The 12,032-nt window shown below is 43.6% G+C and overlaps 1 protein-coding gene across 5 annotated transcripts; it reads left to right on the top strand.

Moving 5' to 3' along the window:
• Positions 1–770: 770 nt before the first annotated feature.
• CCNL2 (cyclin L2) lies at positions 771–11,753 on the top strand. 5 transcript variants are annotated; one of them, XM_074975387.1, is made up of 11 exons: positions 771–1,064; positions 2,517–2,591; positions 2,878–2,987; positions 3,349–3,469; positions 4,798–4,862; positions 7,673–7,772; positions 7,865–7,969; positions 8,167–8,308; positions 8,900–9,017; positions 9,103–9,195; positions 10,372–11,753. In XM_074975387.1, the coding sequence occupies exons 1-11, from the start codon at positions 771–773 to the stop codon at positions 10,721–10,723; spliced, it is 1,575 nt and encodes a 524-aa protein (XP_074831488.1). In that variant the 3' UTR covers positions 10,724–11,753. The 5 variants fall into 5 exon arrangements, 3 of the variants coding, with proteins under 3 accessions (XP_074831488.1, XP_074831489.1, XP_074831490.1); XM_074975388.1 differs by having other exon boundaries at positions 1,019–1,064; positions 2,813–2,987; XR_012642324.1 differs by lacking the exons at positions 7,865–7,969; positions 8,167–8,308; positions 8,900–9,017; positions 9,103–9,195; positions 10,372–11,753 and adding an exon at positions 5,581–5,705.
• The last annotated feature ends 279 nt before the right edge of the window (positions 11,754–12,032 follow it).

Genomic DNA, 12,032 nt, shown 5'->3' with positions numbered 1-12,032 from the left:
TGTGGAAGAGAGTTCCTGCTTGAGCTCTTATGAGGCATAGTCGTGCAAGATAAAACTACGGTTGTGGGAAGGCTGGTCAGTGTTGCCAATTTAAAATTTGGGGGGGAAGCCTTGGGAGACTTGTTTTACTTAAAGCCCCAGCTGCTGGAGTCAAGGGGTTATTTAGGAAACAAACTTTTAAAACTCTTGCCCTCCTACATGACAGAGAAAAGCTTGAACAGGGGAGTGGAGTGGCCCTTAGGGCTCCTGTCAGAAAGCAAATAAGTATGTGGGGTGTGAGGGCAATTGTACCCAGACCCCCAACTGTCTATAAGTGGAAAGGGGGACGGACCCCAGTGAACATGAAGAAGGGGGGCTCCAGATTTCTCTCCCAGGCCCTCTCAATTCCCCCAGCATCTGTTTCAATACGTTTTTCAAATACCCCCCCAGCGGGGGGCGGCTCCCCTGCCGTGTGCTGGGGGGAAGGGCTGGCTCGGGCCTAGCCGGTGGTAGCGACCTAGGCTTTGTCTGGGTGGGGGAGGGGGCGCGGGAGGCGCGCGATGCACGCCGGACGGTCCGCCCACTCCACCCTGTTTCGAATTCCCAACCGCTGCGTCACGCCGCTTGCAGGAGGCCGCAGGAGCCGCGTCACGCCGGGGGCAGGCCGGCCAATCCGAGAGCGGCGCCTCGCTGCCACCCGCCAATGGGAGGCGGGCGTCGGGGGAACGGGCGGGACACCGCCCGGCGCTGGGGAAGGGGAAGGCGAGAGAGCGGTGAGGCGGCGGCCCAAGATGGCGGCGGGGACGGGCAGCGCGGCGGCTGTGGTAGCGGGGGGCCCGGGCGGGCCGCCGGCGGCGGGGCCGGCCCCGGCGGCGGGTGGCGCCCCGGGCCCCGGCGCGGTGCTGATCGGGGACCGGCTGTACTCGGGGGTGCTGATCACGCTGGAGAACTGCCTGCTGCCCGACGACGCGCTGCGCTTCACCCCCTCCATGGGCAGCGGCCTGGACCCCGACACCGAGACCCAGCTGCGCGTCACCGGCTGCGAGCTCATCCAGGCGGCCGGCATCCTGCTGCGGCTCCCGCAGGTGAGCGGGGCGGGGGGGGCCAGGCCCGCGGCGGCGGGGGAGGGGCAGCTTCCGGTCTCAGGGGGCGAACGGGGCCGGGGCGGCTCGGGGCCCACGGCCGCCGGGGGCCCTGGACCTTTGTTGCCTGGGAGTGTCGCGCGGGGGGGAGGCTTTGTTCTCCCCGCCCGGCTTTGTTCTCCCCGCCCGTCTGGGCAGGGCCCCGCCGTCTCCGCTGGTGCCCAGGGGCCGCTGCGACACCCACCCCCCTGTACTCCCAGAAACCAGGTACAACCCGCCCCCGGCAGCAATCGGGGGAGGCGGGCAGCTCCCCGGGCCCCGCACCCGCGTTTGCAATGGGAAGGGTGGACTCGGGATCAGGAGGCGCCCCCGGCCTTTTGTTTCCCAAGAAACCAGGCGTGTGAAACCGGCCCTGTTGTGTCCTTTACGGGCAGCGTCCCGCCCCTTGTCCCGGCCGGCTCCGCTGGGACCGGAAGCGGCTGATGTAACCATCTCTTCCTGTGAGCCCAGGGCCGCGGTTGGCTCAGCCCTCCAGGGTCCTTCCTGGTAGCTCGACCAAGCCTCGCTCGTTTCTAAGCGGGGGATCCCATCCCCCGCCGCCGCTCAGGCTTTTGCTCTGCTGCGGCTGGTAACGCGCACGATTTCGCAATGCCCTTCAGATGAGGTTTCTTACATTCTCTCTCGTATGACATGTCGCCAGTCGACTTTCCTGGCGAGCTTCAATTCCTCCTTTACGCTGCCAGTAAAGAAAATGGGACAGAGTCAGATGTTACCATGATGCTTGGAGGGGTTAAAAAATGCCGCTATGATTGAAACAAGGTTAATGACCTTCAGTTAAAAAAAATAAATAAATTTTTTTTTTTTGCCTAATGCTGCTACCAGTAATCTTTATTTTAGCTGTTTTAATTTCTCTAGCCATCTTTTCTTGCATCTGAGTGTGTTTAGTACGGCACAAGGGAGTCTTTTTAAATATGGATATGTGACTGTAAAACCACAAAGACTGGCTGGGGAGCTTGGGGGCAGATTTACTTGACATTTAGTGCTGACTCATGGTTAAAATGATTCCACTTTGAGTTGGTGGTTGCCTTTTAATATTGCTCAACGAACATAGAACCAAAAATAAACAAGTAGGAGTATTTGCGTAGATGGCAGGGCACTGGGGGCCGTTTGGACTGTAGTGTCCACCCTCATAATTACTTTTGAGTGTCCCCATAAAATATTTTGTTTGGTACTTTTCTAGTATCTCATCTGTTTTAAGATTGCACATTATAGTTCTAGGTGTTGAAAACAAATCCTTTATGGTGGTGTAGTTTTTTTTTTAGCTGATTGTTGCTGAGTCAGGCATTTCTAATGGGTTTTATGGGACTCAGATTTGTTGTAGTGTAATTCATCTTGCTGTAGAATCCTGTATGAGGATGTTAATATTGGATTACCATTTTTTTCCTTTCTCTCTAGGTGGCAATGGCTACAGGGCAGGTGCTGTTTCAACGTTTCTTTTATACCAAATCTTTTGTGAAGCATTCCATGGAGGTAAGGATTCTTTTAAAAAATGCACTATGCATTTGATTTCTCTCATGTTTGAGAGCATGTATTATGCCCTGTTGAACTATGTGTACAGGAAACTTTCGAGCTATAGATATGTTGTTTAGTTAAACACAGTTTTACACATCTACATTATAACGAATACTTATCTTAAAATTTTGAATATTTCTTGTTTTTACCACCACTTTCTCTTGTTATCCCTCCTAAAGCTCTTGGAGGCGATCAGTTCCAGATTTGAGCAAAACATCAGTATGTTGCAATACTTATATTTCAGCATGTGTCAATGGCCTGTGTTCATCTGGCATCCAAAATTGAAGAAGCACCGAGGCGCATAAGAGATGTAATTAACGTATTCCATCGCCTTCGGCATCTAAGAGAGAAAAAGTAAGTTTAGAATCTGAAAAGTGTTCGCTTTCTTCACGGCCAGTTGTTTAAATGTGGGGACTACTGAACATGAGAGCCTGAGTTTAGTACCCTAGCTAGCCATAGTTGTTGCTTTCCCTATGGGGGAGTTCAGCTGCATCATGACTCAAGGAACATGGGGTAAAACCTTGTTTGGGGAATGAAAACCAAAACATTAATCTGGTTATTTTCTTAACTAGAAGAATGCTTGTACTGTTGTAAATACTAACTAGTTTGCATCAAAATATAGTAACCTGCATATGTGTCCAAGTAGGATGGTTGGGTGTCTTTTAATATTGGCATTTCACTCTTACTTGATGGAATCTGAAATAATGTCTTACAGAAAACCTGTACCTCTACTACTGGATCAAGATTATGTTAATTTGAAGAACCAAATCATAAAGGCAGAGAGAAGAGTTTTAAAGGAGCTGGGGTTCTGTGTTCATGTAAAGCACCCTCATAAGGTTTGTACGATGTTCAGCTAACCTATAAAACAGTGGGTGTGTGTTTCTTACACTCTGCCTGTTCTGGGTAAAACTGGATAAAAGCTTCTTGTTCCACAATACTGAACCCAGTGAAGCTAGTTTACAGTGATCTTGCTATCTTGTTTCTCATTCAAGAGAGTCTTAATAGTTGGTCTTGTATCTCATTGGTCAGTGAAGACTGAAGGTGGATGCAGATGTTAAGAACTGGTTAGACTTAACTGTACTTGGATACTTCACTTTGTCATAGCATGAAAACTTATTGTTGAATGAGCAGGTAATTTTGGTGTTAAATTCTGAAGCATTATGAATAACTCCTCTTTGACTAAGGCTCTCGAATAGCCCTTTTGTAGAATCTAGCTCTAATTATAATATTCGTCATTACTGATGAGATGTGTGAAATTGTCAGTCCGAGGAATGGTCTTCCCCAAAGTGTGCTGGACTCTGCTCCCCATATGAGCTAGTCAGCACTGCTGTTTGAATCTAATAGAAGGTTAAAGTAGTGTAAGGGCTCTCCTTTTCCTTGCACTGCAGGTATCTGCTCTGTCTTGCAGCAATGGGCTACTACTTCAGACCTCTTCAGCTCGCTGTAGTGTAAATGCTCTTTAAATTTGAGATCAAGTGCCCTCTGATTAAAAATGTATAGGTACCTTGCTCTGTTCAGATTTTCTCTGCGCACTGCAATTCTTTCTGAGCCTCCTTATTTACTGGGGTACTGATCACAGGAATGAGCATACTCCTTCATCCACTAATCCTTGTGAATTTCATGTAATCATTTTGTTTTATCCACCGTCTCTTTTTTTGTGGTTCACAAAAACTTTGTTTTGTATGTTGCTGTGAACCTTTTAAACTTTGCAAAAGAGGGAAGAAATGTTGGCTAGGTTTAGTCCCTCCCAGTGGAGATGTTTTGTGGTGGATTGGTGCCACTTTTTCCAGTTGGCAGTGTTTCCTACCCTGTGGCAGCTAGAAGAGGAATGTTGAGTTCTATAGGAAAAGCATATCTATTTTGAAAACTGAGTGGAAGGCAAGACTTTTAGATTAATAGGATGACTGAGCTCAGAAAGAGCAGTATGAGGGAGGTCAGATTTGGCTGTGCACATAAATTTTTGGAGCCTGTTCTTTCCCCCTTTGTAATTGAAGGCAGAAACTACCCTGGTAAACACTTGGCATCTTACAAGCACTCTTTCTGTGGATATTTGAGAATGTTAAAATCTAGAACAGAATATCAGATGCCACATGGACATCCCTTCTGAATTAAATATTTGGCTCTAGAGATTCTTGGTAATAACTCAATAACCCATATCTTCCAGATAATCGTTATGTACCTTCAGGTATTAGAATGTGAACGTAACCAACACCTGGTCCAGACTTCATGGTAAGTTGATCTTGCTTGTTATGAGACCAGCAGGGCAGTGGCAGAAATATGTCATTTGAGGCACTCTGGGCAACATTGGTGTAGCCCACAACTATGTTCATGGAATAGACAGTTCCAGTGTTTCCTGGAGTGCCCCAACCTACTACCCAAATGTTGATCGGCCTCTAAGTTTCAGGCACTGTCTTAAATGGTAAGATAGCTTTTAAACCCCTCAACCCTTGCTCTTTCTTCCCTTTTCTCCTACCCTTTGCCCTCCCTCTAAAGTGAAAATGTTAAGTGGTTGTTTCTTTGGGTAAATCATACGTGCAGTTCTTGTCCGTCGCTGATGCTGGGAGACAGACTTTCCCAGCACTTGAGCTGCTGGTTGCAACAAGGGCATCAGGAACCCTCGACATAAATCCTTTTTATCCACATGGATAATCCAAGATGTCAGCTACTAAGACTGGATAACTCAGTGTTTTTGCATTTGCCATGAAACATCTTCTGCCTGTCTTGTTGCTTCACTGTAGTGAAGAGACTCATTTGGGGATGGGTATCGAAGTTAAAATTCCAGATCTTGATTGTAACAAACTTGTAACTCATGAAATAATGACATAATTTAAAAATTGGAATAATGAATCTAAAGGTCATATTTCTGCTGACTGAACTCTCTGGTACTGTGATCTGTTTGGTGGAGAACCTATTTTGACTTTTCTTTTCTGTACTCTTTTAATCAAAGGGTAGCCTCTGAGGGTAAGTGACTAAGACTTCTCCTCTGCTGCCCAAGCGCTATGGTGCAGGGATAACTGCCGTCTTCAGTCAAACCAAAGCAGGCTCTACAAAGAGAAGGCTGACTCTAGACAGGTGGTATAAATACGATAGTATAGTAACTGGCCAACTGCTTCTTGTGCTTATACTTTTGATTTTTGTTGTTGTGCCGTTGACTCTATTGTATATTTTAGAACTTGATTGTTTACATTTTGAAAACTGTTATTGTTAATGTTTTAACTATGTTAAAGATGCTGTACGTTTTTAAAAAGCCAAAAAAAAAAAAAAACTATTTTAAGGTGGGATTTAAGTCTTATGGGTAATGTAACTGGTAGACTTCAGTTTTTATCATATCTGTGGATGTGATTTAATCCAACACTGAAGATACTTCAGTAGAAGGTCTGCCGTTTGGAATTAAGTACAGCAATGACACTGGACATTTTCCCTACTTCCAGATTACTCAGTACCATTGCATTCAGAATTCACATGTGAAGTAATACTATTAGGCACCAATTTCCCTTTTTTGTTTGGGATGCAGAGAAATAACTATTAGAGCAATACCCTAACCATTCATTGCTTCCAGTACCTGGAAGGTCAACAGTATAACTGATGTTTGAAGTGCAGTGGTTTTAGAGAACAACTTAAAGCTGAAGTAATGTGACAAATGTTTAATTCTACATGCCCCCTAAACTCCGAACCCAAAGGCCAGCTGCACAGTTAGCCAGTTTTTGTTTAGAGGTTTGGAAAAGGAAGCCCATTCATCCTTCACAAGGTATGAATACTACTTCTCGCTGCACTTAATTTCACAAAGGCTTTCTCTGATCTCCTTCAAAGTGTCTTCTCCATAGCAAAAACAGGTGATCATGACTTAGTTTAAGCTTTCCTCATGGGCAAGGTGAAGGACAGTCAAGACTAAGCCTTTAACTTGCCACTTTTTTCCCAGTGGTCAGTCGCTCCCCATGTGTTAGAACTGAAATGTATAGTAAAGGACTAAAGCACATAGATGGGAATGTGATTCATGAGCACCTCCTCTTTCTGTAACTGGTTTTAAATGGGCTGTGGGCTCTGGTTTGGGCCTCCTTGAGTTAGTGAATCCTTGTGTACTGCATTACCCGCATGATCAATTTCAAACTCTCTTCTTAGCTAGCTTGTATAACTATATGGTGGTCTTTGTTTTGGGTGGTGTTTTCTCTCTTGCCCACCTGACACGCTGCTTGAAAGAAATATTACTTTAAAAGTTATACCTTTAAGCATTTTATTTGTTGATAAATTCAGATGCAAGTACTTTGAAAATACAAACTTCCTTGAGGATTTAAAATCAAAATCTTTTAAAATATGTACTGACTGTTGTGGAATATGTGCAATATTTTACAGTTGTCTCATTCTGTGAATATTCATTTTAAGAAACCTTGTTGAAATGGGACATTTGGAAACGATACTGTCATATGCCAGAGAAGAGGAGATCTGTTTGAATACTGAACCGTCCTCTGCATTGATGTTCCCAAATATCTGGATTTCTTCCACGACTAGCTTTTGCATCACAAATGGATTCTGTCTTGGATGCTGTCTCACTAATGGAAAATGGACAGGTTCCAAAAACTTTCCAGTGGAAAATGGGTACATGCTGAAGTGGATTGCATTTCTCCGGAGAACTCCAGCAGGATCGGCAACTTTGAACACTAGCTTTGAGTTTGCATGCTTCTCTGCACTCCGGGATTGAGCCTAGATTTCTGTTACTGAGTTCTTTACAGATTATATGTTGTCTCTACAAAAACGTTTTGTTTTTGCATGAGAGCAGGCCAGTAGATCTAGAGGGAAAAGTAAAGTTAAAATTGGTTCTCTTTCATAACTGATTTGTCTGACAGCCAGTCAGAAACTTATTCCCAACCACATATCCATCCTCTTGAAGAAATTTTTTCTAACTTCTCTTCAGATTTACAGGAGTCTAGCATTTGAGCTTAGTAATAGAATGCAGAGGGAAGTAGTTACTGTAGAATGGAAGAGAATAGAACAGAGAGGCATGGTGCAGGGGGTTGCAATTGTCCCCTTATTGTGTCTTTCAGGAATTACATGAATGACAGTCTACGAACAGATGTCTTCGTAAGATTCCAGCCAGAAACTATTGCCTGTGCCTGTATCTACCTTGCGGCTAGAACACTGGAGGTGAAACATCTATTTATATCTTGTCGTTTCCGTTTCCATTAAGGTTTTCATGTAGAAGTAGAAAATTGAATGTATGAATTTCTCAATTGTAGATCCCACTTCCTAATCGTCCTCACTGGTTTCTACTGTTTGGAGCAACAGAGGAGGAAATTCAAGGGATTTGCATAAAAATCCTGCAGCTATATACTCGGAAAAAGGTTCGCTATTGTTTTATACAATGTGTATTCGGTATTTCTTAGAACATAAGGCAAAACATCTTACTCCCATTGAAGCCAGTTGCAAAGCTCCCACTTCTCTGGGAGCAGGATCCAGACCCTGTGAGTCATATCCCTTCTAAGCATGGATGGTCAATTGAAACAGTACAGAGAACTAATTTTTTTATGTGCATTTGCAGGTTGACTTGTCTTATCTGGAAAGCAAAGTAGAAAAGAAAAAACTAGCCATTGAAGAGGCAAAAGCACTAGCTAAAGGTCTGCTACCTGACAGGACTCCCAATTTGGATAACACGTCAGGCTTTTCCCCTGTTCCTAAAAATGGTTGGTATCAATGTACCTAGTTTGCATATTTGGACTGCATTGCTTTTCGCCCATATTTTGGGGGTATTACAGCGACTTAACTTGAGTAAGAATCCTGTCTCAGGCTATTTTAGATTGCAGGGATTCCTATGTTAAGCTGTCTATATTCCAAATGATGATGCAAATGCTGCTGTTTTGCAGCGTAATCACTCTGTAGAAAGGAGGAGTCAAACCACTCATGAAATTTTTTCCCCATTCTTTTTCTTAGCCTCATGTTCATATGTGTGCTAGAAAAAAGGCAGCGTTGGGACATGACACGAAACTATTTGTTATGTACTAAGTTTACAGCCTCAGAAATTTACTTTAGGTTTGAATAACTCGTGACTTACCTAAAGGTGTTCAAGTTTCACCCTTTATCTGTATGTACTGCAAAGGGTATCTAGAGGGATGTGGTAATTTAGTCGATTCTTGCCCTCATTAGTCAGGACAGGTGACCCATTCAACCACTGCTTGCCACTCCTTACAATTGGGTTGCCTGCTAAAGATTGACATCTCTTTGATATGCATGTGGGGGGGGGGGATGAAGTGTAAACTTTTACATTTTTCTTTTAGAGTCTCCAAAAGAAGGTAAAGGAAATAAACCTTCCCCACTTGCTGTGCAGGCGATGAAGAATGCTAAACGAAAAATGGACGGAACAAAAAGAATGAATTCCAACAGCCCAGTGAATGGGTAAGATTCCATGTTATATAGATTTTTAACTTTTTTTTCTCCTAGCACTTAAATCTAAATCTTACTTGGATTCTGTCCTTCATAGCATTCAGAAAGGAAGGGAGAGCAGGAGTGGAAGCAGAAGTCGAGAGCAGAGTTATTCAAGATCACCATCTAGATCAGCATCTCCTAAGCGCCGGTATGTACTGAAATGGGTGGAAGTTCCGAGTCCCATTCGTAACCTGCTATGCTAATGGCAAACTACCATCCCAGAGAATGGTGCTTTGGTAGTCAGTGGGCTCTGCTGAAGCAACAACTACAGCGATTTGTATAAAACTTTAAACCCTGTTTGAGCTCTGGGGGTGAGACTAGTGTATGGAGGTGCAACATGGTGGCCAGCGTAAGTTAAAGTGAAGTGTAGGGTTCCAGGAATAACTGAATATGAATGGCAGCGTCTTACTCAGCAAATCTGCTTCTTGTGCCCATAGTCCTTTCTGCTGACTTAAATGACAACAATAAGTTTATACTGCTTCTTACTGTCCTCGCCATAGACACAACAAAGCTTGGGGGATAGGGAAATGGATTCTCCCTCCATTATGCCTTGTGCCACCTGTACCAAACACTGGGGTTGCACTAGCAGAACTGAGGTCCAAATTTGGCCTGCAAAGCCTCTTACTGGTGGTGATGCTCAGGCTAGGAAATTAGAGAGAAGAAAAATCTATGGTAAATTGGCTCAATTTACAAGTATATAGCTATCCATGAGAGGTAATCATGGAACCCCCCAAATCCATACATCTTCTAAAATTCTTACAGAAAGAAATCAGCTTCATAATTACAGCAAAAGGTTTTGGATTGTTAATAAAGTGTGTTGTGAAAGATTCTGTTCAGTATTTCAAAAGATCTCAGTTTTTTACCCATCCAACAACAGATATAATGATTACAAATGTTATCTATTTTAGTCCTACAGGAAATTACTTACACTGTGTTTTAATTTGTTATGGGGTGTGAGCTGGGGAAGTATTCTGTTTGAAGGCAGGTGACACAGACAAAAAGCTAAAATCTGTTGAAATAGGTTAAGGTTTGCTGGTTCAACTAATCAAATTAGTAGCTCTCTGTGTTTGGAGAAGCGGCTTTTGCTTGTAAGATCTGTTTTGAGGGCAGTTTTCAACCTCAGTTGTAGCTGACAAGTAAGTAAGGGGGTGGCATTTTAAAGGACAGTGTCAAATCATTTTCTTCTGAAACCTTTTTTCTTGTGTTCCAAGTAGCACCTAAGATTACTATAATCTGTCTTGCTTTTAATGCTGTAAAGTAATCGGGCATTGATTTTTAAAGCACTCATTGTTTTTTCTCGTCTCCTCCTGCTTCCCTGTCTTAGAAAAAGTGAAAGCTACTCGACATCGAGTGGTTCCAAATCCCACAGCCGCTCCAGGAGTCGCAGTGATTCTCCCCCAAGACAGTTCAACCATAGTGCTAGTTACAAAGGCTCTAAAATGAGGAGTTACAAAAAGTCAAAGGACTACAAATATTCGACACACAAGCCGAGGAAGTCCCGCAGCAGGAGCTCCTCACGTTCCCGAAGCCACTCGCGGGAGCGTTCTGATCATTCTGGGAAGTACAAGAAAAAAAGTCACTACTACAGAGAGAGACACGAGCGTTCCCGCTCCTATGAGCGTGCGGGTCATCGTTACGACCGAGACCACCCTGGCCACAGCAGGCACAGGAGATGAGCGCTACAAAGGCTTCTCCTCTGTCCTTGGGGATTCAGAGTGGAGCCCGGCTTCCCCCATTTTGCCCTTGTAGCATAGGGTTAGCCTGAGTCTAAACCACTTAGCATCAGTAATCTTTTCTAACCCTGTGCTTGTTAGCATGAATCCAAATACAAAGACACTGAACAGACATGATGATGTGGAAGACTTGATCTGGTAGATGGCTTGGTTGTTCTGCTGCTGGAGTGTCTCTTAGGAAACACTGAAGAGCCTCTCTGTTGTAGTGGCTGCTCCTATGCCTGCTCTTTGGTAATAGGTATATTTGCATACTGTAGTGCAATGGTGTTAGTATATTTCTGGACTTGGAGTACTGAGAGCACCAATTTCCTTGCTCAGCAATTAGAGAATTCTGCTGAACCAGCCCTTCCTGGTGGAACTAGAAGAAAGCTCAAATGTTTCATGAACACCATTAGTGGCTTGGTGCTAACAAAGCTGTCGTTTCATACTGACTCAATTATGTTGTACAAATGTAAGGTGATATTTCTAGAACTGATGCCTATATTAGGTTACACTTGTGTATATATTTTGCAGTGTTTAACAATACAATATGGGAATATGGCCTTATTAGCCCTTATACTTTCTCCACCGTGTAAATAAGCATTTGTTTAATACAAGTGAAAGTTATATACTGAAAAGTCAAAACTTGAATTCTATCAATTTAAGATTTGTGTAGAGAATTCTGATAAATGTGAAAGTATTTAGCTCTGTGTATTGAAAGTAGTATATTTTTATCCGTGCAATGCTGTGTGCAGGCCACCAGCTCATAGAGAAGTTTCATATATATACATTTTTATGTGTTTTGGATAACTCTATACTCAGGATCTTTGACACTCTGAAGAATTGGTAGTTTGTCAGTCTGCTTGCTTGTTTAAAAACAGAAGGTGTAAAAAAACAGCCCAAGTACACAGCTCAGGGGTATCCGTTTTAGTGGTATATCTGAGCTGTTCCTGTGCTCCCTAATTTCATTAAAGTATTTGATTTTGTATTTAAACTCTATGATGTTACTGTCTATTGTAGTTCAGAGACTTCTAAGTTGTACTGCCATGCTAATCAAAAAGGGGACAAACAACCTGACTTTAAATAGGGGTAAATGAATAGGTTATAAGGTTTTTATTTTTAAACTGGCGTATGCCGTTGCAAATATAAATACTGTTTCAGAGTAATTTTGTAGCACATGGTTACAGGGGATGCGAGTAATGGTAAAACAGGTCTCTTCCTTTCCCACGGGAGGGAGTTAAACGCTGTGCAACCTAGGTCCATAAGAGTTTTC

The sequence above is a fragment of the Natator depressus genome, chromosome 18, assembly GCF_965152275.1.
Source record: "Natator depressus isolate rNatDep1 chromosome 18, rNatDep2.hap1, whole genome shotgun sequence".
NCBI classification, from domain to species: domain Eukaryota; kingdom Metazoa; phylum Chordata; order Testudines; family Cheloniidae; genus Natator; species Natator depressus.
The sequence above is the reverse complement of the archived record's forward strand: the minus strand, read 5'-3'. Positions and strand labels throughout refer to the sequence as shown.